Source organism: Thermobia domestica, chromosome 13, assembly GCF_964235325.1.
Source record: "Thermobia domestica chromosome 13, izTheDome1.hap1.1, whole genome shotgun sequence".
Lineage (NCBI taxonomy): Eukaryota > Metazoa > Arthropoda > Insecta > Zygentoma > Lepismatidae > Thermobia > Thermobia domestica.
Window position 1 is genome coordinate 142413675 of NC_137466.1, and position 27976 is coordinate 142441650.

The following is a 27976-nucleotide window of genomic DNA, read 5'->3' on the forward strand; positions in this document are numbered from 1 at the left end:
AATGGTCGTAATTACTCCATTCTTTTTCGGTTAGTTCCCTTCAAAAATTTCCCACCCCTTCTTTCATCACGTTTTTTGCAAGATCACCAATCAATTTTGGATTACTCACAAGGCACTTTGTCCTTGAAACATTTTGGAAAAATGCCACATACTGTAAAGGATAAAAACCCAGTTAGTATTAACATCTCGCATTTCTTTCAAAAACACTCCAAACCTCAGGTTGTATTTTTTGCGCGGCGCACTACCGTTATTCCCCCTCATTCTGTTAGATTCATACCACTGGCTACTAATGGTTATTTCCCTGATGCACAGTTTCGCCTACATACACCGATTTCTCGGAATTTAAGTAAATGTTATATGGCACATACTGTAGTCTCCACACAAAACCTTGTTCTCCCGTTAGCTAATCTCACAAACAAAAAGCAAACGATTCAGGCTCATAATCCGGTAGTTATAGGTTCTCTCTTTTCCCAACAAGACAATGACCACAATATCCTGACTGTTAGGCAAATATATTTTCCTACAGACGAAGATGCGGCACGCAACAAAGAAAAGCGTCTTAAAGAAATTGGTCATCTCATAGATATTAGTAAATTTAAGCTGTCTCCAGACATGAATGAGGAACAACAAGCTCAAATGCGGGAATTACTCTCCGAATATGCCTTTTTGTTTCAATGGGCAAGTGACCATTTTACCAAGATAGATTCTTTTGTGGCAACATTAGATTTAGAAGACAAAACTCCATTTCAGTGTAACTCTTTTGTCATTCCGCACAAATTACGTCCCAAAGCGAGAGTTAGTTATACAACTTTTGAACCAAGGGATTTTTGAAAAGTCGGATTCCCCCTATAAAAACAACATCCTATTTGTTTTAAAACCGAATTCTGAATCTCTTAGAGCCGTATTTGATTTGAGGGTTTTTTAAATGGGAAATGCCGGACTTTAGCTTCTCCATTAGAGGACACACAGGACGTTATAGATTCGCTTAGTGATTCCAACTTTTTCTCGAGTTTCGATCTCCATTCCTCTTTTCATCAGTTATCCTTTCATCCTGATGATCGCCCTGCAACAGCCTTTAGTTTAAAGGGCCTCTCTTTGCCCTTCAATCATATGCAACTCACTTCAATTCCACAGGGTTTCAAAAATTCATCTATTTTATTACAACAGGTACTGCAAACTATCTTTCGGGATTTATATACCAATAACATCACTTCGTTCGTAGATGACATGTATATTCATGCTGATTCTTTTGATCACATGATGACAGTTTTACGCGCATTTTTTCATACAGCTGCAAAACATTCTTTGCTGTTCAATATCAACAAATCAGTATTTGGCGCTAGACGGATTAAATGCTTAGGTCATATTGTGGAAAATCATACAGTCAAACCTGATCCCGAGAAAACCGCTGTCCTCGCCAATGCACCCAAACCGACCGCCATCAAAGGGTTAAAAAGTTGGTTGGCTTCGGCTAATTACTTTAGGATATTTTTCCATCACATTTCTCTCATATTAGCCCCACTTTATGAAGCTATTTCGAATGGAAATCGCAAATTGATATGGACACCTGAAAGAGACCGTGCCTTCGACCAGATGAAGCACCTCCTCACTTCCCCACCAGTGCTTGCTTTGTACTCAACAAAGAACACAGAGCATATTTTAATGTGCGATTCCTCAGCCCTAGGCGTTGGCGCCGTATTGTTACAAAAACACCTTAGCTCTAATGTCATTCAGCCCGTCTGTTATGTTTCTTCCAGGCATCCAAAAACTGTCAACCCACTCCCGATTTTTCATCAGGAATTATATGCAATTTTCTTTTCGCTTAAGAAATTAGAAAAATTCCTTCTGGGAAAACATTTTACTTTGATCACTGATAACATTTCCCTTCTCGCTATTAGGAAAACTGTTATTCCAAACGCAAAAATTCTCCGGTGGATCACTTATATCAACACTTTCACTTTTACAATCAAACACGTAAAAAGTCAGTCAAACGCAGTTGCCGACCTACTTAGCCGTTTTCCTCTGGACGTCTCACCAGACGCCATTGCCTTAGAACAGGATGACACTCCTGATGCCGTCCTCTTTACTAATACGACCGATACTGACCAGACCCACCCATCCTTGGAGGACACTAGTCCTACTGTTCTAACTACAATAGGTGACAACACTGACCTACCAAATCTCCAGCTTCAGGACCGTTTTTTTGGCAAAATTATTATGACTCTAAATACCAAAAATGAATCAGACCCGGCCTTTCAACGTCTCATGAAACAGTACGTTCTTAAGAACAACATCTTGTACAGAAAAATGTATCGTGCCTCGCAAACCCGTTTGCTTGTCTGTATTCCGGACGCGCTAAAACCTGCTTTATTTCAGGAATACCACGGTGAACTTACTCATGTAGGCTTTAACAAACTTTACTGGATGATACGTTATAAATATTACGTACCACGCTTGAAATCTTGGTTAGCGAGTGAACTCACATCTTGCAAACAGTGTGCAATTTTCAAACGCAATTATTTGCCAACAACCCAAACATACAACGTTTTCCCCAAGCTCCCCTATTTTCGGTTTATAGCTTGGACTTAGCAGGGAAATTCATAGCCAGGGACCCAGAGAAATACCAATATTTCTATGCCGCAACCGAACATTGCACAGGCTTTACCATTACACAACCCATCACTACCCCAAATACAGACAATTTCATTTCCTTCCTTACCAATCAAATAATCATTCCCTTTGGCGTTCCTTCTTGTATTTATACTGACCGTCAGTCAAGCCACACTTCCACTTTATCCCTGAGCTTTCTCAAATCACTCAACATTACAGTTAAATATGGATTACCATATCAGCATTTCACACTAGGAAAAGTTGAACAACGTCTGGGCACATTGCAAACCAGACTTAAATTTCTGTCAATCTAACCAAAAACTCTGGCCAAAATATTTGCCTCACGCCACTTCCGCACTTAACAAGACTCCATTAACATCTTTAGGTGTCTCATCTCATGAATTGTTATATGGAGTACCTCCTCGCCTACCCATAGATAACTTGCTGCATGTTGAGAAAGAACATCTAGATTTACAGGACCGCCTTTTGGCACTAAGAGACATGAGGGATTTAGTTGAATATAGGAAGCACCAAGCATTTCTTGACTTCAAGAAAAAAGTCGAATCAAGCAAACCGCCCACAGAGTTCCTACCGGACTCTCAAGTTATGATTTTGGACATATCTTCTCAGCCTGGTACTTGTAAACCACTGTCCAGTATTTATAAAGGACCTTATAGGCTCATATCAACTGTTTCTCCAAACGAAGTCCTCGTTGACATAGAGGGTAAACCCACCCTTATAGGTGTTTGAAACATTACGTACCACCAACAACACCTAATTCAGAGTTCGAAATGAAATATAAGCGTTTTTTGAAATCACCTAATTAAAGTTTAAGCTGGCAAAACTTCCGACTTTGTCTCTCGTTCTGCCATGACTCATATTTCAAAAGGAACTTTATTTTCAAATTCCCTGTTAGGTAGGCAACACACTTCACACAAATCTTTCTCCCGTGCAATCATTTTCGGCCATACAATGCATTCATATCTCACCTCCCAAATCCTGATTTCATATTGAGGCATTGGTTCACTGCCCGACATACCACCTTAACCTCTTATCCCTTTTCCCCTTCCTTCCCTTCACGTACGTAACACGCCACTTAAACAATAGCGACACTGAATGTTCTAAACACACCCTTTCCTAAGCATGCAAGGAAAAGTACTTGTTTATATTCACGTATTTCCCTCCTGTATCTTAATCTTGAACAGCTGGTTCTGTTCAAAAACTTGAGCGCTCTAAGGATACATGAACGAAATCTGTTGAATACTTCATACAACTCACGCTCAATAGACATTGTTTATATCAGAATAGACACACCCACCCTTTACCATTTTCATAACATCTTAATACAAAGCGACTAAAATCCGTTTCAAATATACGGTTACGTCGTGACCCACCCCCACGAAATACTACTCCGCCACTATGTCCTTTCCTTTCCTACGACCCCTTTGCCTTCGATACATCTGATCACTCACTAATTCAGCGTAACATACTGTTTATCTTTAAACTTAGGTGTTTACTTTATTTCCACAACAACAACAACAAAATAAATAAATAAAAATAAAAAGAGAATTTCTAGGTAATACGTACCAAATTTCTTCTTCCGGACGGTCATAATAACATCCTGTTTATGTCCTACTCACATAAACATTAAACTTTCACCCTTGAACCTTCCTTCTACTCGCACACAATTACGGTACAAATCACCAAGAAAACACTTTCGCACAGGTCATTTACCCTGAATTCTCTATGATGCAGTATGACCTACTTATGCTAGTGGACAAAACCGCCTCTCCATACCGTTACTCTTCTACCAAAATATTTTGTTTCTGTTGAGGACCACAACAAAAGAACTACACCAGATTATAGGGACTACCATAATAATAATAATAATAATAATAATAATAATAATAATAATAATAATAATAATAATAATAATAATAATAATAATTCACTCCTACTTCCATCCCTTTTCCTCCTTGCAGTTTATTGTGTTGTCCCTCGTTCCACAAATTCCTGCCTTCGACTCCCGATTAGCTCCAATACTTGCAATAATTATTGCCTCCTACAAACATCTTGCACTATTTTCTGTCTGTCGCCGATTACATTTTTTTTTCACCCGTGACCTTTGTCAACAGTAATTTTGTGGTGCATACATGGTATCAGACATGTCTTCTCATTATTTTTCTTTTCACCTTTCTTTCCATTTTTTCTCTTCTTTTCATATACTGAAATTTGATTATAAACAGACTTGCCTACAACCTAACAGAGATACTCGTACACAGGCGTACTTTCATTTTTTTGATCCACGTACTTTTTTTGAGTTCCTTTCATTCACGTAATATTTCCTGGACCCGTGCTCCACCCGCCCTGGGACAGCCATTTCCAGAACCCAGAGGGATGCAGCCAGCAATGTCTCCAGAGATTTCCTGTTCCTGAGAGATGAAAACAGCCCTGTTCCTGAGAAATGCAGCCAGCAATGTCTCCAGAGATTTCCTGTTCCTGAGAGATGCAAACAGTCTTGTTCCTGAGAAATGCAGCCAGCAATGTCTCCAGAGATTTCCTGTTCCTGAGAGATGCAAACAGCCCTGTTCCTGAGAAATGCAGCCAGCAATGTCTCCAGAGAATTCCTGTTCCTGAGAGATCCAAACAGCCTTGTCTCCAGAGACTTCTAGCTCCAGAGCGACGCAGCCAGCCCTGCTCCCATTGCTCCGGTACGATATGCAACCAGCACTTCTCCACGGCATTCCAGTTTGCAGCCTTCTGCATTTTCACATGGACCTTCTTCGCATGTCAGTGTTTTTTTTTTTCATCCCATGTGTTCACACCCTTTAGTGTTTTATTTTGAGGTTTAAAAGTCACTAGTTCATAAGAACAGATGACAGACATTTTTTTTGAGCCGAGGATTAAGACATTCCTGATTTTGAGGTTTAAAAATAATAATATAGAAGTACACAGTTAACAGATCAACTCTAAGTTTCTAAAACAATATAGCAGAGTGAAAACATTTTTAAATAGAACTAACAACACGTTTGTAGGTAACGCGGACGAATTTAGAAAAGTGAAAACAAATACAATTCCAGTTCCGTGAAATGAAAGTATTATAAAAACCGTAGACAATTCAGTCTAGGTGTGCAGAAGAATCTATCAACCTCCTAGTTACCACTCTTGCTTCGTAGAAAAGTGACATTGGGAAGGAGTAGTTCTGTTACTGATGGCAATGGACGTAAAGACACCGTAAGTACGCTCGCAAAGAGCTCTGTTAGTGACTCTGGTGAAAAATACACATAGACAGTCCTGACATGTAAAACGAGAATGTGAACCCTTCAATTATCTTGTAAATATCATTCATTTAATAAGCTCTTTTGGTAATGGTTTATCTTATATGCTCTTTGTTATATATTGTTGTAATAAATTAGTTTTCTTCATGTAATGCCTATAAAAGTGAATTTCTAATTCTATACTACCTGCCCTATGGCATTCAATCAATCATATTTTTTTAAGATTTGTTAAGAACATGCTGACGTTAATTCTGCCACCTATGATCCACAATGTAAATCAAAACCAAAGCTAAACCAGTATTCCTATTTAAAGTATACAGTGGGTCCACTGGACCCACCTGGTACACAATGCTATAATTTTAATATATACCACCTGACTTAAAGGAACAAAGTATTTCTGAGAGAACATGAGAGAGGATAACCATAAAGAAAAAGTCACAGAATATTAGCGACCACTCACGAAAACTTACTTTGTAATTAATAAACAAAAAGTCATACGGGTCCAATGGACTCGTTTGGGACTCCCAGGGTTAATTCTGTTTCTTTACGCGAAATTTCTGTACATATTAGAAATCTGTTCTAGACCTAGTTGTAATTCTGTTGATTCAGTTTCTATGGATATAATTACGCAAAATTTTCTGTACATATTACAAATCTGTTGTAGACCTATTTGTTATTCTGTTTATTTATTAATTTTTTTTAGAGGACTTCAATGAATTCTATTATACAAACCTAAATACTAGCATTATTCATCACCACACTTCCCAATCTCCCATCTCATCACACAAAACTGCAAACTTTTTGTCTAATAAAAAAATCGAATAAATTACTTACTGTCTGTATTCACTTGATTTATTACCTAATGATTTCTTTATGTTTTCGCACATGATGAATAAGATTCGTAGTGAGAGATTTGTGTCCCATAAACCAACTGTTGATGCATCTCAAACAAGCGGTTTCTCAGGTAGCAACCTCAGACTGGAAAATATGGTTTCAAAATTAGTTTGAATGTATGAAAAAGTGCATCGATCTTAAAAATGTATCGATGTTCTTATACAGAACAATAAAATCATTTCCAGACCTTCACATGTGTTTTTTATATTAATTATAGAAACGTTTTCAGTAATTCTTCTGTGTTTGTGCAGTAAGAATTGTGTTTTGTGATTTCAATATCCTTAACTTTACATGATTATTATATATTTTCATATCTATTTCAATACTCCTGGAGCCAGAACCCCATTTATAGCATTTGATGATCGATTAGTATACGGGAAATGGTTCTATTATATTAGTCATGTAAGGTTTTTCGTACGGAGCAATTCAGAGGCTGACTTTTTTTAAACAGGATACAGAATGACGCTCCAGTGGTTAGCTAACATCAAGGTTATTTAACGGAAGCAAAAATAAGTAACTACATGAATTACCATAGTTAAGAAGAATAAAAGTGAGGCATTCACAAGCGAAACCGATTAACTCCATTTTTTTTGTTTGTTTTTTAGTTTTACACATTTTTGATTTGGAAAAGATATATTTTTTTTTTCCAGAGGCAAAATCGAATAACTCCATAGTGTAATAATTTGCCTCTAGAATACGTAAACGTTCTGATCACTCTCATGTAAATACATTGTATGTAAGTTAGGAAGATGTTCACTCTCGTTTCATGGAGTTAATCGGTTTGGTATCTGAACGGTTCAAATAGTCTCTTAAAAGTAAATTTATTTCTGCACTCATGAAAAAATTAAAACGTTGTGCATAATTTTATACAATTTTAAATAGTACGAAACATTTAAGACAGATTTTTGTTCACATCTGATAAAGTATCTCGGGTAAGTTAATTAATGGTTATATTTATTGCCTACTATTCAACAAACTTTTATATAAGTTTTGAATATTTTGATAATTAATTCCACACAGGGTAAGCAAGAATTTAAATCTATCAATAAATAAAAGACTGATTTTATTCATGATTTTATAAAAGCATACTAAATGATATTTTTCAGTATAAAGAAACTAGTTACTTTCATCAGGCGTGTACTCTGCTTCAAGCTCATTATTCTAACTTATTGTTTAAAGCTGAAATAGATCAAGTCTATACAATGTAATTTCACAGAAAGAAAAACGTATCTTTTATTTAAAATGGAATAGTACGTATTTTTCTTGAAACATATTGGTTATGTGATATTTCTTTTCAGATCTCTGAACTAACTTTATTATATATTTGCGGTTGAAGCGAATTATTAAACGATAACATAGTTTTACGATCCTTTAAAAGTTTCATAATATTTCTTATGTAATTACCTTTGTTATTCCAAAAGAAGGCTAAATTGCTTCGTAGAAATTGTTCCGAAATTTTTTTTTTTTTTTTTTTGATGAAGCACTACGTATGTTTAATTTCATACTTAATATTTATCTGCATTGCTTGTGGTTGAAAGCAATCTGGAGTGTGAGAGAGTGGTTTTCTCTTCAACTTTGAAAGATCCTATAGTATCATATGCCTTCATTGTGTTTGCATTGCTAATGTTAATAATGTTGTGTATTTATGTGGCATTGCATAAAAGAAAATATTTCACATACGTTTTGACACGGTGAATGTTTGCAGAAAATATAATTAGTAGGGCCCAAAATTTGAGGAAAATCTTTTTTTTTTTTTCGAGTGACGGAAGACAAGGCTTAATATACTTTCATTTCGGATCATTGTAGTCCAGAAAATGGCGGATTTTATTTATCCTGTTTAGCTTTTTCGGCGTTTTGTTGTTTATTGCTCTTTTTTAAGCTTCTCAAAGGTCTTAACGTCTTCCTTTGCACTTTGTCTTTCGATATTAAATTTATTGGCCATTAACTCAAATCACCACCACCTCTTAAACATCGTTTCTATAGTAAAGAAAATTCAAAAGATAAGACATTCTTCAATGACTGGACTGATAAAACCATATCTGCAACAATCACAAGTCAGATAAAGAAGCGTAACAATGTCCTTCAGCAGGGTGAGGTAAGAGCGGGGTAGTTTTCTTATTTTAGTTTGTACTTCAGTTTGTGGAAAAAGGACAGACAGTAAACATACCAGAAGCTTGTATTTCTTGAGCATTATATTCTTTAAATATGTCATTCTAATTAAATTAGGTCTTATTTCTACGTCCTTTTTTCCAGTTTTAGGTACCTTTTTTAACGATATTTTTAAGTCTTTTTATAGGTCTTTTTGGTACTGTAATTTTGAGGTCATTTTGTGGGTCCTTTCTGATTTTTAGATCTTCAACTTCCAAGCCCTAGTAATTAGCAAGAGAAAATTTTACAGAACGCTTAAAAGAAAAGTGAATTTATTTCTTGACTGCAAGCAATTCAATTTCACATTTTTTTTATGAACTTCCATTACAACTTTTATCTTGTAGGCAACCCAAATTTCCAGACTAAACTATCATGTCAACCATCAATTTCAAGCTTCAAACCTCAAACAAGAATTAAAATTCAAGCTGGAAGCTGTCTTTCTTATGCTTCTACTTGAGAATTGTAATCATGTCTAACCCAAGATTGCTACTTCTTGGCAAAAATAAATCGCATCACACCTACCAAGCTTGTGTACATCATTCATATTATTACACCCAAATTTGAATCTAAAACAATTTGTTAAGAATAATAGATAGAACTGCATATATTTGTGAATGAAGATTGCAATGAAAGTTTCAACGAGAAACAGATACCTCGTATTGTCAGCGTGTAAGTGGTTAGTTGAACGAAAGCAATGAAATATCGAAACACTACAAACATGAATAAAATCACGCACTGTGCTTTCATTGCTTAGAGCCCAAAATAAAAATGAGCTATAAATTTATATCGACATTTAGATAGTAATAGACACATATTGTGAGTAGAAATTTAAAAATATCAGTATCATAGTAGATGTTTTGAATAATTTGGCTTTCCATCATATAATTCGTTCCTCCTAGACATAAATCGAGAAGATCGAAGGTATCTGAAAATTCAGAACGGTTCACCTAACTCCGACAGATGGTGTTAATAGTCCAAAAAATGGATGATGAGATTAATGCTTAGCATACTCATGTTCTCAAAGTCGGTTCCTCTCCCCTTGTATCACATCATCATATAGTAATAAAATTCAGCAAATAAACATTTATTCAATGGAAAAAATCCAATTTATAACATATAATACAAGTTACTATATTATTATACAATTACAATGTTCTTTGAAAGTAAAATACAATTTTATAAGATCTAAAGATTTTGTATCTTGACTTCAAAATAAGATACATTTTTCTAAATTTATTGACGTTAACGATAAACTATAAATAGCAATGTAAGTTCATTTAAAAAAACAGATAAACTGCTCTGCAAAGTGGATGAGTAGTGTGGTAATCTTGTAACTTACGGACTAAACGGCCAATCGTAGACATGCAGTGGGCGTGCAGAGTTGTCTGTGGGGAAGATTATAGGTAATATACTTTGTATAGTGCACAATGTATAAAATGTATCTTTAGTTACATGCTACGTATTACAAAAAACTTAGTACGAGCTGGGATCGAACTAAACACCCCACATACTCTTACTACCACTTACCTATTTTCTTACTTTCATTTGGAAAAGCGTTAACAAGCTGCTATTGCATCACATTTCATATATTCAGTACACGGAATTTGTAAAAATAAGCCAAATATTTTCGTTCTAGATTAACAGATAATAGATGAGAAGCATTTATAGGGAAGGCAATATTTCTGTTTCCGCACAGACAGTCTTCATTATTTAATACAGTGTTTAACCAGTTAAAAATGTTATAGTGTTATTTTTCATCATCGGATAAAATCGATATTGTGGGGGAAATTTCATAATTTCAATGAAACGTATTAGCCTGCAGGCGAAAAATGACATCATGTTTTCTAATGAGCCCAAATAGAAGCAAAGTGAGTACAGAGGATGAGCCTATGTTCTATCTATGAGGTTAACTACAATAACGATATACATTGCCGGAAGGGCATGGATACGTTGTAACTCTACCTGTGCAGGAACTAGATCATTTACGATCGCTTGCCATATACTAAAAACATTAGTAAAAAAAGCGATACATATTATTAATGTTGCGCCAGAAAAAAATATCAGTTCTGTTGAGTATTGAAAAAGACTATACTACAAGGGAGTGCGCATAAGAGTCTGGTAAACAGTTTGATATTTTGACATTGGGTACGTTCGGAGGTAGGAACGTTAGACCAACCTTGAACGTGGTGTTGGATATACTTAGGAGTTTGTTTGAAGTATGTCTTATTTGGGAAGTTGAGAGCAAGGACTAATGGAGTCCAGCAAAAAAGCCATCAATGTGTAAGTGTGATATTATCCCGATATTACTTCTAATTATTCCTTAAAAGAAGTCAGTACATTTAGCTCTGACTGAGATCAACTTTGGTCTCCCGAAAAGTAAGAATATCACGGTAGACACGAAAATAGTACCCAACCCAGATACACCAATCTATTATGGAATTAATTTTCCGGACATACAAATCGGATACAGGCTAGGACATCATATTATATTTTTGCACATGAACAAGTATTTACATACCAAATACGTTTCATTGAGTTTGCCCGGTTTTTAAGTGAGACTAGACATACACAAATTATTAATTTAAGAAATCGCAAATAAGTGTATAGATTTTGATAAGAAAAAACATACCTAAGATTTTCAATTGATTCAAATTGACAGAAAGGGAGGGATATTACACTCATTTACCACTCATGAAAAGGTAATACTTTTGCTTTATGGAAAAGAAAAAGTTCCACATTTGTGGTACATAATTATTCAACTTGGACAGAAATATGGTTAAATTATTGGATGGTAATACAACTAATCGGTTGCACATACGGAGATAGTTTAAATAATAGAAACATTAACAAGGAACAAACTTCTCTCACCTCTTTCTGAAAGGAAACCTGCTCAGTAAAAACCACCTGACGCATAGCCGAACAGTAGTTATGCTATATACTTATCATTGTTAGCAAATGGAGAAAGCTTTGCGGAAAGATACACACGAGCAATACAGCAAATATAAATTCATTGGATAGGTACTTTAAAAGTCAATGAATAAAAGATGTATAGGATTTTTAGTAAAGAAAATGTACTCCCCAATAGCGCATATCTTAGCGAGAGGATAATAAATACTCTTCTGTTTATAAAGAGTCATCTGACAAATACGAATTTTTTCACTTGAAATGAAGATTCTAAACACCCATTTGTAACGAAAATTGAATTTTGTATCTTCATTAGTGAGTATTTGGTTATTTAATTTCCGCGAAGTCCTCCCAAACGTTGCTGAGACACCTGAACCATGTGTACACGTTCAGAGAACAGCAGCTTGATTACTGATGAGTACATGGCAAAAGTGAATATCTCTGACTGGTGATATTTCTGCCACTGTCAGATGTCCCGTCTAAGTGACTGCGCATATTGGCGATTTCAAATGTGAACTGAAAATCCTGTCTGTGATGTATTCATACGTGATTAAGGTTTAATGACACAAACATGTGCTGGAATATCGTTAGAGCATAAATGTTGAGAAAGTACCAACTAGTCTGCAAACTAGTTGAAATCACCGGCAAGAATAATCTTATTCAGAACATTTGGAAATAGCGAGAGAATCTCTTCACTGTAAAATTGATTCCGGGAATTTCTATTATTAAAGCCACATAGATATTAATGAGTGTAATGTCGTCACATGTTATGCTGATACCTCTGCCAGAAAGTAAATAAACAATATTTGTCACTTAAATGTCTATTTTACACAAAATTCTTATATGTTTTTTGGTCTGAGCCACGTTCACATATACTTTATATGGCTGCAAGAAATCAAATTTAGTAAACGTCACTTCCTGAAGGAAGATAAATGCACAGTTTGTTTCATTCATAAAGCACTTAACAGCTGACAGTTTGTGTCAATCGCAATATTGACGGATATTGAAGGATATGTACAATCTAGCAGTTACTATTAGAATTGCTGTCATCGGCACTATGTTTGTAAATATTGATAAAGGATACTGAGCTAAGATATTTCTCTGATGGACCAGTTTGAGAAGAGACCATAGCAAATGAAAACTGATATACAATATGCGTAAATAAGTTATTTCAGTTGACAGTACAAAAAGTGGCTCATGTGGTTGCGATTCTACGTTAATCAGTAGGTCCACGTCTCAGATAGCATCCTTGCTGAACGGAACGTTAAAATCAACTTAAATCAGTACAAAATGTGCACGAGTTTACCTCAAAATATGAGGAAATAAACCCCTGTAAAAGCATGTTACATAACAGTGGCCTTTATGTAACACTTGATATTTTTCTGTATCTATCTGCGCTTTTAAAAAGAAATTCTTACTAAGTAAACAGTAGTATTATGATTATGCTCCCACATTTTAGGGGCATTCACACACAATATTAGATGACCACACGTTTACGTCCACTGGGAACCGTGGGAGCAGTACTTCGAGGCGGAAGACAGTTGTCATTGAACAATAGAGGTAGGTAGGCCCCGGAATGATCAAGCTCCTCCGATTAGCCTGTGACTCCTGGAAATGAGTTGGACTCTGCCTGGTTGTGATCAAATCGTGAGATTCGGTAGCGTGTGCATGCAGTTGAGGTTATGAGCTTGATTTATATCGCTCGGGTCCAGTGCCTGTAAACTGGCACCGAGGCTGACTTGACCAATAGGATAACTGGTAAGCCTAGGAGTTGATTCGACAGCAGATCGGCCGTATCCCACTCACTGATCAATTGGGGTTACTCGCTCTAAGCGAACACCAAGGTTGAGGGACAAACTTTGAAGATGGACTAAGTGCACAAATACAGGAGTCCAATGACCGAGGAAACATAGGTCAGGTGGTTATCAGTAATGGCCCATTAAGAAAGTCCATAAGCTGCAGCTTGTCATAGGAGGCAAGTGAATATGTGGTAGTAGAACAAACCATCTCTTAAATGTCTAATCATGTTTCCTCATTCTCTATCAATCTGTTCGTAAATTACAATTTTTGTATAATTCTTTCATATCCATTCCCTCAGTATACGTTTCGAACATATTTTTCTCTGTGCAGTTAATACAAAAAATGAATATCATAATGGATGGAACATTCTAAAAACGACTAGAATAATAATAAACAAAATAACGATTGTATAATTTACGTATGATAAGCCTATGTTGGTTATAACGAAGAGCACAGAAAATAATCTCCACGTATCACCAACACATAAGTATGTGGTGGAATAAGTAGAAGAAATGGATATTTTTTATTAGTTTAGCATCTCACAATTATGCACCGAGACAAAGACAGACGGAGATGATGAAATGAAATGTAATGAGTAGGATGAAACGGGAAAGTCCTGAGAAAACCAACGCACACGGTGTTTGTCCAGCAAAAAGTTCACTTGGCACGGGTTGGGATCGAACCAGAGACAGCACGTTCTAGAGGAGAGCGCTCCACCACTGAGCCACTGCAGCTTCTCAAGAAAGATTAAAACGAAAAACATTGAGAGAAAAGGAAGTGTATGTGTAATTTGAATGCTAGAATAATAGTAACCTTAGTAGTAGGAAATACTTTGTCAACCAAGACGTGGAAATTCCCATAGCGATCAACAAAAGTGTTAATAGTTTGTATCACACCATTTCAAATTAATTTGAGGATAAAGGATCTCTTAGGGACAGACGTCCCTAATGACAACTCAGATTATGGATGGGTAGATAGAGTGGGCGGTATTCAGAGAGAATTCATTAATCGGTGGTTAGTCACAGACTAGTTAGTGTCATACTAGCTCCTTACTAAGTAAGGTGCATTTTTTTGGTATTCAGAGTCTAATTTGAGTACAACTAAAACATTGATTTGGGTATGGTTAACTAATATAAACCCAATGCATCGGTTGAGAAAAATAAATGTGACAACTACAGAAAGTTAGATGAGCGCATGCGTAGTCTGTAAAAATGAAAATACATGAAATACGAACTGTTGTGTCTCACGCTAAACCGTAGGTAAATGATTAGCCTCTACTCTAGATTAATTAGTCACATGTGATTAACTTTGTCAAATACTACGTCCTAATCAGAGTCTCTGAATACAATTTTGATACCAATTCATTAGTTAATCCCGTAGTATGGCGTTAATCAGACGTCAAAAGGACTCTGCATAAGGCCCAGTATGTTTAAAGTTGTAACCAAGAATAAAATAATAATAGAAAATATGGTAAAATAATAAAAGATGGAGAATGAGAAAATATTCATTTTGAAATTTCCAAAAATTCATTACATTCAAAATAAATTCTTGCAGTGATAAATGAGCGCTAAGAGGAACTTTGCTTATGTAAATCTGCAGATGAAACCTATGATATTAGGATCAGGAAAGAGTTGATAGACCATAAGTTACGGAAAACAATATTGCAGATGATGAAGCAAACAATGGTATGAGAACAGGGTAGTACCGAGAGAAAGATATTGAAAAAAAATAAAATAGGTCAAATAAATGGAGAAAATTAGCCAAGTAAATTATGGACATAAATGTAAAGAGATAGAAAGATACGAAAAAAAAGGAGAACACGAACAAAATTATCGAATAAATGGATCACTGAAAAGAATGTTAGAAAATACCTATTTAAAGTGGCCTGAGTGTGCAATCTAGATACATTCTTTTCTTGAGTAAGATAACACGTTCACGTAGGATCAGGGGTTAAAGTGGGTCTGGAAAGATAGAGGGACGCATGACGTCACACTATCTCACTTGCCTATCTTTGCCCATTGTATTTTTTTAGAAAGTGGGGGAAGCCAGAAATATCTTATATGAGTGGGGGAAGACGTCCCCTGGCGTTTCCCCACACATTTACCCCTGCGTGGGATCAATCGTTTCTAATTTCCAAATTACTACTTTGCTTACTAGAGATATGTCACCTGCGTATTTTTCAAAGATATTATTATTATTTCGCAAAATATTATCCTATGGCCATTTAAATTTTAGTTTTCATATTGTCCAATTGCAACTTGTTTATAATAGAAGTCAATGAGTGTAAAAGTATAATATCCTTAGCTACTAATAAACAATAGATAGGGTTGCAGAATTTTCAGAGAGAAAAAGAATATGATTTTAACAGGGGAAAAGTAAATGATAAAATTTTACTAACATACCTGGTTCCTACCACATACTGGGGGCCGCGGTCGCTCAGTAGTAGAGGTTTCACCTCTGGTGGATGGGATCCCTGGTTCAATCCCAGCTCGCGCCAAGTTGACTTTGTGGTGGACAAACATCGTGTGCGTAGGTTTTCTCGGGTTCTCTTGTTTACTCCCACTTAGAGATGAAAGGGCTCGGAAAAAAACGGCTTTTTTGAAAAAAAACTCGGTTTTTTCTGCTTCACTCTTTTGCTTTGGAAATTTTGGACTTTTTTCAAAATTCTGCTTTAAATTGATAAAGCAGACTTTGTTTCACTTCTCTATAACACAAAAGTCATTTAATTAATGGTTGATGCTGATAATAATATATAACCTCGAAAATGAACTATGAATTTCGAAAAGATATTTCAAACAGATTTTCTTCAACATATTTACATTATGAATTCCATAGGATTAACCAATGTATATAATAAGAATTTTTTAACCTCCTATATACAAAAGTAAGCAGAGTTGGCAAGAACCATGGTTGTTTTGGAAAATGGCAAAAACACGTTTTTTGGGGGATGTTTAAACCAGGCTTTTTTGGTTTAAACCAGGCTTTTTTGATTTAGATGTTTTGCTTTATGTATTTATATTACATATTCACAGAAATAAGTTTGTTTCGCCTTGGTGTTATTATGCAACAGCGGGGTTATGCCGGAAGAACTCCCATAAGCTTAAAGAAGTCCAGTCAGTAAATTTCTTAAATTGAGAATCTCTCGCCCTAGCCATCCAGAAAATCCCGTCATTACTTGAAATGTAAGACAATAACGGGAAAATCCTGTTATTGCTTTGCATGTAAAATTTAAAGGTCAACGTATCATAATCAGTACGCTAAAACTGAGGTATTAAATTACAAATTTAGTACGTATTAATAGATATCATTGAAAGTCCAATCCAAGCTAATGTTGGAAGCTATGTAGGCAATCGATAAACTTTGCCAATGTCTATCAATATATTTAAGTAATCTTGGTTTCTTTATAAAACAACAGGCATTTAGGCCTGCAGAAATATACAATTTGGTTTCGTTTCGTATGTTTAGGCTTAACATCCTTACGAAATACCGAGGTGTTCAAGGAGATGACTTTCGCTTAAACTGACATCCGAACCGCTACTTGGTTTACGCATGAAAGAAGGGTTGTGGTTCGACCGAGAATTGAACATGGGACACCTAGATTAATAGGTGAAAGGGAAATAAAATTAATGCAGGTGGTTTGATATCTGGAAACGTCACCATGAAGTTCACACGATTCCCATTTTTCATTCCTTTTATTTATTTATTTATTTATTTATTTATTTATTTATTTTTGGTTTAAACCAGTTATTAAAAAAAAGTTGGTGTAAACCAGCCAACCCTAAAAGTAAACACTTCTTTTAAAAAAATATACAAATAACTAGCAGAATAGTATGTAGTATTTTTACGTCAAAATATTCCATACCCTCTTTTTGAAACAAAATTAAAATAAAACATAAGAGAAATACTTAGATTGATATGATACACTTGAAGGCTGCACATCTAGAGCTTTTGATTCTGTATATTCTTGAAATTCTACAATTAAGTTTTATATAACCATCATCACGGTTTACCCAATCTTCAAGTTTTCTGAATTTTTAACAAGAGGGATTCAACATATCATTACGGAACTCCCCCCCCCCCAAAAAAAAAAACTACGGAATATATTTAAGTTAAGCTAAATACATCTGCGCAACAAACATGACTGAGTCAGTAGCTTTTGCGCTTCTATCGAGAAGTCCAGGATTCAACCAGCATTCGACCATTCTGACAAAGCTTTTCTTCATTTCATTATAAATGTAGAAATAGTGCGTGTACTGTGAGTTGGCCGACTTCCTTTCTTATTGTTTTTAAATCGTTATTATTACTAATTACCAGCAGTGACGATTTTGCGAAGGTTAGGGGGCCAGTCTTTCGGACTGAAGCCCGTTCCCCAAAGTTATGGAATGTCTGCAACAAACGAAATATCTATTAGTTATGCCTTTACTCATAAACTTTAAGCTCCCGTCAAATAAAAATTACGAATGTTTAGAAAAACTAAACATTAGTAAGAAAAAAAACTTCCCAAAATACTTTTGTAAATCCGCCACTGATTCTCAGTATAAAGTGATTTTTAAGGTTGTATCAGGAAGATTATTGCTAAATATATAAACGAAACGAAATATTAGTTATGCCTGTACTCATAAACTGCAAGCACCTCCCAAATAAAATTAGGACTTTTTAGGAAACGAAACAATTAGAAAAACCCTTCCTAAAGTACTTTTCTAAATCCGCTACTGATTATTTGTGTAAATTGGTATTCAAGGTTGTGTCCGGAAAATTATTGCTAAATCACTTCACAGCTACAGTATAACAGAAATGTGGCAGTACGGTTTAACGGATATATTAAAAAACGTAAGCTTTGACGGATAAATAGAAAAACGGGCAAGTTTAATTTTTGCGCTAGAAACCTAGAGTACTAAAAGCTCTTAGAAATGAAACACGGATGACAAACTAAAATGATCTAGAGAAGAAAAAAGATGTCGATAACTCAAAAGTTAAAATAAAGTTAAATAGCCTCTAAAATTGCCCTCAAATGCTACATTCTTCATGTTAGCTTTAACTCGTAAAATATGTGCTCCATCCATCTTGATGGTGAATTTCAGAGCGAAATATCGCATTTAGGTCATGGAATTCTTATCAAACTATAGAATATACTATAAGAAAGCTACTTAGATAGAAAAATCATGAAAATGAAAAAAGCTAAAATTTCCAAAATTCTCGTTTTTTTTCCCAAAAAAAGCCGGCTTTTTATGTGAAAAAAAAACGATTCAAAAAAGCCGTTTTTTTTGCATCTCTACTCCCACTTCATTCATTTCACCAATCCATTCTTTTCTCATCATCAACGACGCCTTTAGTCTAGCCGGCATACTCGTGGGACGCAAAACTGAAAGATTTCATTTCATTTTTTTACCTTCTACATACTAACGCAGAATAATTTTATTTGAAAATTTGTGCTAATTCATTGAAAATAATTGGACCATGTAAAACAGAAAAGGCAAATTTCAGTCCCCGGTGCGAACTCATGTGGTTGAACTCACACTAAATTAGTGGATTCTCAACCTATTTTGATTGGTTACACACTTTGCCCAACGCCTATAATATCACGACACATTTATTTGATTTTTAATTTTTAATAACAATTCAAATTATAACATTGTAAGAATATACGTTTCTATAAAGTAGTGGATGGAACATTGTTGCTGCTGCTGAGGGTATTGACTAGTAGAGTCTGCCTCAAAATTGATTTTAATTAATTATTTAAATGTTTCAAAATCTTTAAATTAGAAAATTTCCATGGAACTGCACGATACACCAGTGTATCGCGAAACACTGCTTGAGAAACACGGTGTAAAACTATAGGTCCTTATTTCATATAGATTCAGTGCTGAAAAAGAAGATAACGCGAAAGCAAACCGAGTACATTACTCAAATTCCTTTTAATTGTATGTTAATGGAGACTTCACATATCTTAATAGTCCCTCGTCCTTTATTATTATTATTATTATTATTATTATTATTATTATTATTATTATTATTATTATTATTATTATTATTATTATTATTATTATTAAGTATTCTGCCTTTTGGCAGGTCCTGGGACTAATGAGTTCTTTTTTTTTTCTTCATAATTTTCAGTTTTGGCCCGGAAATTTTTCTTAGATGTTTCTCGATTTTCAGCTTCCTCTTTTAGCTCCCAATATTTTCTTCTATTTTTCAAATCATCGGTCACTTATGTTCTTCTTCCTATTCCTCGCTTTCCTTCCATCTTTCCTTCTATGGTGGTACGAAGGACACAATTTCTTCGCAAGATGTGTCCAATCCAATTGTTATTTCTACGAAGGATGGTGGCTAGAAGCGTCCTCTTCTCTCCTATCCGTTTTAAAGACGTCTTACTCTTTCTGTCCATTTTACCTGCATCTCTATCTTAGGTCGAAAATTTGATCTAATCAAAACAATATTGCGAGAGGAAATAATGAAATTATTCCTAAACCTAAGAAAGAGGTGCCGGTTAGATAGGAAATAAAAGAGAAACGTAAGGTGTAATTCTTCATTAATTACTAAGATACAATTAGATTGGGTTGTTCGAAATATGTGTGACAAAACTACTTCTTGTGATTATTGATTTCACACACTAACTTATCAAAATATTTTAAAACTGTGTATAAAGTTAACCAAGAAAGTATTGTAGCTTTTTCACCCACCACCTTCGAACATCGATATGTCAGCTTAAACGTACCTGGAAGACCAAAAATAGTCTCATCAGTATCGATGACCTTCTTCCAACGTTCTGTAAGGCCATAGATTCCATCGAGGTAGAACTTGGTGAGCCGTGCAGCAAAGAAGATATCAAGTGCATTTTGCACTTCTACTACGAATTTGAACTAGCATCCTCTAAGGTGATTGTCCATGTAGTCACAACAACCTCAGCAAAGCACTGGCATATCTTTCGTCCTGCTGCAGTTGTGTTTGACCCCAGTTTGAATTTCTATAGCATACACGTCCTTATGACGCTCTGTGGAGGTCCCATGTTAACTCTGTCCTTACGCAAGTTCACGGTGTAATTGAACAGCCACAACCAGGTAGTATGTTGGATATACTCACACCAACAACTGACCTTCGCCTTATCTACGTTCGCATTCAACTCACGATGTGAGGGCCAATTGGACACAGATCTCCTTTAAAAAAAAAAAAGCGACAATACGTTCTTGGCTACTTAATAGGACTATGGTTTATTTATTAAAAGTACTTAAGAAAAATTACGTGATCGAAAAATGTCAAAAAGACGTAAAGCTTTCGGAGGATAAACGTATGATATGACAATTCTAATCAAAGTGTAGTTTATAGGATAGTGACGGTATATACTCTAATTACGTATATCTTAAGGATTAGTAGATGGGGCTTTGTATTGCACATTGTTTTCTTTTCTACAATTTCTCGCTGACTTACCTCTGTACAAATTACTATTACTTTTTCTTTCTACAAATTATTTGCCACCACAATACTAGACACAACAGAAGTATACATTCAATATATTTTACTATTGTGCATTTCTACTATGAAGTTAGTGATACTTTTAACGGAAGCAGTAATGTTAAATTGAGTTGACGACCTTCTCATTGACATCTCGAAGAAGAAAATTGCAGTGTTATTTACAGCAAACAATTTTTAATGAGGCACATTATGGTATATCAGTGCCTTAAATACACTCCTGAACATAAAAAATATAATATCGTCAGTGCGGGCTTAAGTTTAATCTCACATTTACAAAATTAAAGGACATTACAAAATAAAAAAAAACATTAAACATATTAACATTGTAACTGCGGAAAATGTTATGCTCACCCGTATGATTACCGGAAACGATGACTGAATCCGGCGAGAGCTCATGTGGTTCGGATTCCACGTTAATCAATTGGTCTACGTCTCATATAGCTTCGCTGCTGAACGCGACGTTAAACCCAAAATCAACTCAACTCAACAACTCAGACTGACAGTAATATCTTTGTCTGATTTGTTGAAATTATTTCAAATTATAAGGTATCAACACTGTGTTGCCATCTATTTACAAAAGTTAATAAGGAATGGATCATTTCTCACAACTACTTTCTTCATTCCACTATGTGACAATTTGTTACGGTATAAACAGGGTGTTTCAAAAGAATACCGGCAACGTTTGGGAGGGAATTCCTGACACCAAGATAAGACAAAAAGTGTAACATTCTGGGTGCACAAACAGTTATATCCAGCCGAAAACATGAAAAATAAGTTTTAAACCTACCTTAAAACTATGGAACTATGGAATCTACCGTAGTCGAAACCAGACCTCACTTAGAAACTAGTATGTGCCCTATCCAAGTATCCAAGTTTTACAATCCAGTTGCAACAATTACTGCAACAATTTTTGTAAAGGTACTTGGTGAGTACATCAAATTATATGCCTGTACCCAAACCGCCTCTATAAAAATTGTTGTATGAGTACCTTAGGATTCTGAAACATCTATTTTTGGATAGCGCACATATTAGTTCCTCAGTGAAGTGTTGATCCGGCTACGGTAGGTTCCATAGTTTTGGAGCTATAGAACTTTGAATTTTATCTTTTCATGTTTTCAGCAGCTAATAACTCCGAAAGGAAGCATTTGTGCACCCAGCTTGGTCAATAATTTTTGTCTTATCTTGGTGTCAAGAATCGCCCCTGAAACGTTGTCGGTGTTATTTTGAAATACTCTATATAGTTCTAGTTCAAATTAAATTAGCGATTACGATATGCTCTTCGTTGATAATGTGTTTCCGGACGATCAATAGGTTAGCGGTTGAATGGGCTCAAAAAAATACAAGCAGCATATTTACGCTTTTGATTCAGAAAAAAATATGGTATATTCTAACTGCGGATTACCTTAAGCTCAACATTTTTCTCATCTTTCATTAAGTGCTGTCAGATTGCATGCATGTACGTTTTTGCCTACGTTTCTCACTCTAAAACTCCCATAGCCGAAATTCTAAAAATGGTCTTTGCATAAGATTAGATGTGGTGAAGATCTATTTATATTCAACTTCTAGCTGACTGCTGTGCATGTGAAAATCTGTCCACATGTTAGGACACAGAGATATATTAATTTATTATTATTGAAGATAAAGATTAAGGTTATAAGTACTTTCTCTCATAAATTAGTCATTTCGTTACAAACAATAAATTCATGAAATTTTATTTCTTGAATTCCTTTAACGAAAACTGGGATATTTTGGCAACCGTTATTTTAACGCTATTAATTATCCTTTTTTTCATTATCTTTCTGTAATGTATCAGCTTCAAAATGGTGGAAATTTTGTTGGTGTATGGAAGGCCTTGCGTTGTTTTCATCACATAATAAGCTGTTAATTCAGGCAAATTCTCGTTGCTAAAGACAGCCGTTACCAACTAACCAATCAAATGTGTTCAACAGACTATATACGAAGTAGAATATTAAATATAACATATTTTCTTTTTGGAAAAGTTAATAAATCAAATCCTTGATAGCTCTGTTAGTTTTAATTAATTAAAATTGGTAATTAAATTATTTTACCTAGCAAGAATTTTATACGGTAATTAATTTCTTAATATGTTTACTCTCATTTCAGGCACTTATATTAGATATCGGTCCTAGAACGAATGTGCTACCAGCGACGGAAATGGTGACACTTATATTATTAGTGATGCTTCTAATACTGTTTTATTTATACATCACAAGGCATTTTAAGTATTGGAAAAAGAAAGGTGTCCATTATTTAAAACCACTTCCGATATTCGGTAATTTCCTCAACTTGGTAATGTTAAAAATGAGTTTGGGACAACAATTTGCTGACATTCATGCTAAATTAAATGGATATCGGTATGGTGGATTCTTCCTTGGTTCTCGGCCATGTCTTTTAGTGCGAGATCCTGAATTAATCAAACATATTTTGGTGAAAGATTTCGAACATTTTATAGATTGGAGTTATCGTCCGGATAGCCTAGCAGATCCTATAGTCTCAAACACACTTTTCTGGATGCAAGGAAACAGATGGAGATTTTACAGGAACTATTTCACTACATGTTTTACTCTGGCTAGAATTAAAGATTCATTTTCCTCAATTTGTGAATGTGCTGAAGTCACGATGGATGATATAATGAATAACAGAAATTCTAACAATCAAGTTGAAGTAAAAGCACTTTGTGAGAACTGTGCGATATATTCAATTTTAACATTTGCTTTTGCACTTAATGTCAAAACGTTGAAAGATTCTGATATTAAATTGTGCAAATGTGCAACAAGGCCAACTTGGAGGAGGATTTTGAATACTTTATGCATGTTTTTTAAGCCACAAATTTTACGACTATTTAGAATTACGATAGCTGAAGCATATTTATACAATGCGTTCACTATGGTGTTGAATAGTATTTTGAATATGAGAGAAAATAATAAGAAATTTCGTAAAGATGTTGCTGCTATGATCAATAAGTTAAAACAGGAAAGAGGAAATAAACACAATGATTACAGGAAAATTACTTATGAATCTCAAGAAATAGATGTTGAAGTTGGTACGTTGATGTGTATTTTTATTTCTTAAAATTTGGAAAAATAATTAATATAATATTATTCTTAAGAACAAGAAGAATGTGAAGCAGGTAACAGCCCTACACTGGTGGTAACACGGATCGTCCAGAAAACAGAAATAGACTAATTAAATCCAACGTTTGTTTAAGTTTGCTATGACATGTAGTTTCTGTTCAACGTTTCGCGATCTCAGTGTAGTGTAGGGGCTAGGCGATTAGTATCAAATAACTGTAGATGTTAAAACTAGAAATGTTAATCGTAATTATAAACGATATAATATCCAATAACCCAATTTAACAACATTTACAATCTCTCTTTTCCTTCTCTTCATACATAGTATCTGTCTTATCAGAAAGATACACGACCGAACTACTAGTAATTTACAAAAATACTGTACCACTGAAAACAGTGAAACTACACCCATATAGCAAGATCTTGACCCACATCATCCAACTCAATGCTAAATCTAAAATGACGCTAACTGATAGTAATTAGTTTTCCCTTTAACCTATACAGTTGTGACTATGCTATAATTATCTTTCTTGCACAATATACATTTAAGCTTTGTACTATTTAATACTTCTGTTACATTAGTATTCAATAAACTTTTCAATTATTTGTTGAGACCAATTTAATATACATTGATAATTATTTCCCTAATATCAATTTTGATGATCAAACCATATTTAGATATCCTGGAAAATGCCTTTTCATATAATAAAAGAAATAACTTCCTTTAACTTAGTGTTAGACATGCTATGTAGGTGAGTTTTGTTTAGTGTATACAATAGCTGTAGCAACCATTACACTATTTCTTTTTTTTCTCTCTTTCTTTTCTTATATTTTTATTTCTTTCTTTTTTCTTTTTTTGTTTTTCAACTACTCACCCATGATAATAATTTGTGTAAAATTAATTCCAGTGTGTTTCTTAGGAATAAAGTAGATATGACGTAAGAGTTAATATTTTATGAGTTAAATTTTTTCAATTTTGAAAAGAAAAATAAATTGTTAATGTATACGTATACGCTAAAGGGAAACGGGAAACTTACAGTTTGATACAACAGTCATGAATTTCACAAAAGTATTTTCGTGAAATGAGCGCTGATTGCATTAAATGCAACAATTATAACAAATAAAAGTTCCTTTTGTTTCTTTCCAAATTTTATTTAAGATTTGTCGGACCCAGTTCTATTAGGATTTGGACTTGGAATACTCCTAGCTGGATTCGAAACAACTGGAAATGCTTTGGCTTTTACTTGTTATCAACTAACAAAAAATGAGAAGATTCAGGAAATCCTACGAAAAGAAATAGACACCTACCTAGAAGAATGTGATGGTAGTATTACATACGAAGGAGTACACAATCTTCCTGAGTTGGAGAAAGTCATATCAGGTACACATTTTATTGGGATTTTTGTACATACAATATACATTCAGTACATAATTTCTTGAATGCTACAGCAATGGATACATTTAGCAATGGATATATACTTTCCTGTCGTTATCCAATTAGCAATTGTCAAAATCAATAAAGGACCAATTTCTTCCCAAGTAAAGAAACTTACTAGAACTAATTTATTAAGCACAATTTCTATATAAAAAAAATTGCAACCAATAAATTTGGAAATTATGCGTAGGCATAATAGTGTTTCCTTTAGTTATAAATAAATAATTATCTTCTTCAACTCTACACCTGAAGACCTATAATTGAGCAGATTATACGTAGTTTGTGAGGGTACTTTGATGACTAGTACCTTCAAAATCATGCAACACTATGTGCCAACGCAGGTGAGTGAGATATCTCTAAGTCATTCACTACCAGCTTGATTTTGCCTTTGTTCCTGAATCAAGCTGTTGTAGTAGTGCTGTGGAAGAAAACTGATTGGGGGAAATGTATGATTAATGCGAGATTAATAATATGTAATAACTCTTCCCAAACCAAGTATTAAATATATAGATTATTAATATGAATTTATTAACGAATATAAAGATTGTCCCCAAACACACTGATAGAGTATACACAGAATTTACTAATTTGCAGATAAAGAGAAAGAGAGAAAAAGGAACTAGAGTAAATATGACTTCAATAGACTTCCAATTTTATATCAACTATATACAGGGTGTCCCATTAGGAAGGGGCAATACTTCGGAAAATGGTAGTATGGGTGGTTCCAAGCATAAAGTTCTTATGAACATGGATCCCAAACTCAACGGTTTGAGAGCTACAGATTGTGAACCATTTTTGACTGTATATTGCATATTGCTCACCATGCAGTTATTCTACAGAGCTAAGACATAGCGGATTTGAAAGATGATGATATGGTCTTTCGAATGGTATGCAATATGTGTCAATGGTGTCTTTGGAAGAGAAGTTATTGATGTATATTTGGAAATCAGTGTTGCCATCCAATTTCCTTAAATAGCCTTAACTTTCCCAAATTACCATCAATAGCTCCCATTACAAAGATATTAGTGCCTCATGTTGCATATCGTTCGAAAAGTGATTCCATCACTTTTCAAATTCACTATGTCTTATTTCTGTAGAGTTAATACAGGGTGATCAATACGCAACATAAAGTCAAAAATGGTTCACAATCTGTAGCTCTCAAACCGTTGAGATTAGGACCTATATTCATATGAACTTTTTCCTTATAATCACCCATACTACCATCTCAAAAATATTATCCCTTCCTCCTGGGACACCCTGTATATATTGTGCGGTTTGTAGAAAGAAAATGTTATGTCGTATTTTGTAACTTGTAAGTAAACTGGAAAAGAAAGTTCAACATGACGCATTCCAAACAATCTTCCCCTCCCTCTGCAGGTAGTTTTCTGAAATTAAACTACCTACTTCTTTTCTGTCGTCCAATTTTAAGGAAAGTGCCATTTTAACGAAAGTGTCTTTCTACGAGTTTGATATATACACTACTCGTGATATTTCAGATTTCTATTATATTTTCTATGCCTTAAAAGTAAGAGGCGGGAAACGAAAATGCACATACAAACGTGATTGTTATTATAATGTAATGTAATATAAGCTGGATTCATATTTGAAAAATATTTATGCTACTTTGTGTTCTCGATATTCATTCTTGCTTGGATTTATGACAAACCTCATTGTGATTATTATATGTCAAAAATTATTGTGAAGCAATAAATTTACCACACAAAAATCTAGTTTTACAGCCAGGCACAAACGCTTTCTTTAACAACGTCATGGAGTTAATCTAACGGTCTTTGCCCAGCATGAGTCATGGGAAATATATGCAATATTACCTATGATGTGATTTAACGTGGACATGTGAAAAAAAGAGAGCGTATTCTTGTTACTTAGTCTGAGTGAAGAGATGAGTATTAAGTTTTATAGACAAGTACATTTAACATAAAAATTTAATCTAATGATCGTGTTGTATTAATCATGTCGGTCCCGGCGTCCCCAACAGGAGATACAATATATGACGATATTATTCTTTATTTACAACTTTAAAATCAGACTGGCAACATTGAAAACTGTATACAAGGCATTACTCATTTATGGTCATCCCCTGTAAACAGTTTTCACTGTTGCCAGTCTGATTTTAAAGTTGTAAAGAGATAATAATATCGTCATATTTTATGTCCTCTGTGGGGGACGCCAGGACCGACATGTTTAATGTTGAAATATATAATGGTTTTGCTAATTTTGTTTCAATATCGTAGTTTCTTATGCACAGCAGAAAATCAGAGTGCCTTGTATGTTTTCTGCTTCTTCTTCTTGTTTGCACTTAGCTCCATACACTCTATTGGGCGTTT

General features: G+C 34.6%; 1 protein-coding gene across 1 annotated transcript in view; it reads left to right on the forward strand.

Annotated features, from left to right (window-relative positions):
- Positions 1-357: 357 nt before the first annotated feature.
- Positions 358-27976, forward strand: part of LOC145667798 (cytochrome P450 6l1-like) — a 43142-nt gene continuing 15523 nt past the window's right edge. The window contains exons 1-3 of the mRNA XM_081735232.1: positions 358-678; positions 23229-24168; positions 25356-25577. Coding sequence (XP_081591358.1) covers positions 358-678; positions 23229-24168; positions 25356-25577 — 1483 coding nt within the window. The remainder of the gene's footprint in view (positions 679-23228; positions 24169-25355; positions 25578-27976) is intronic.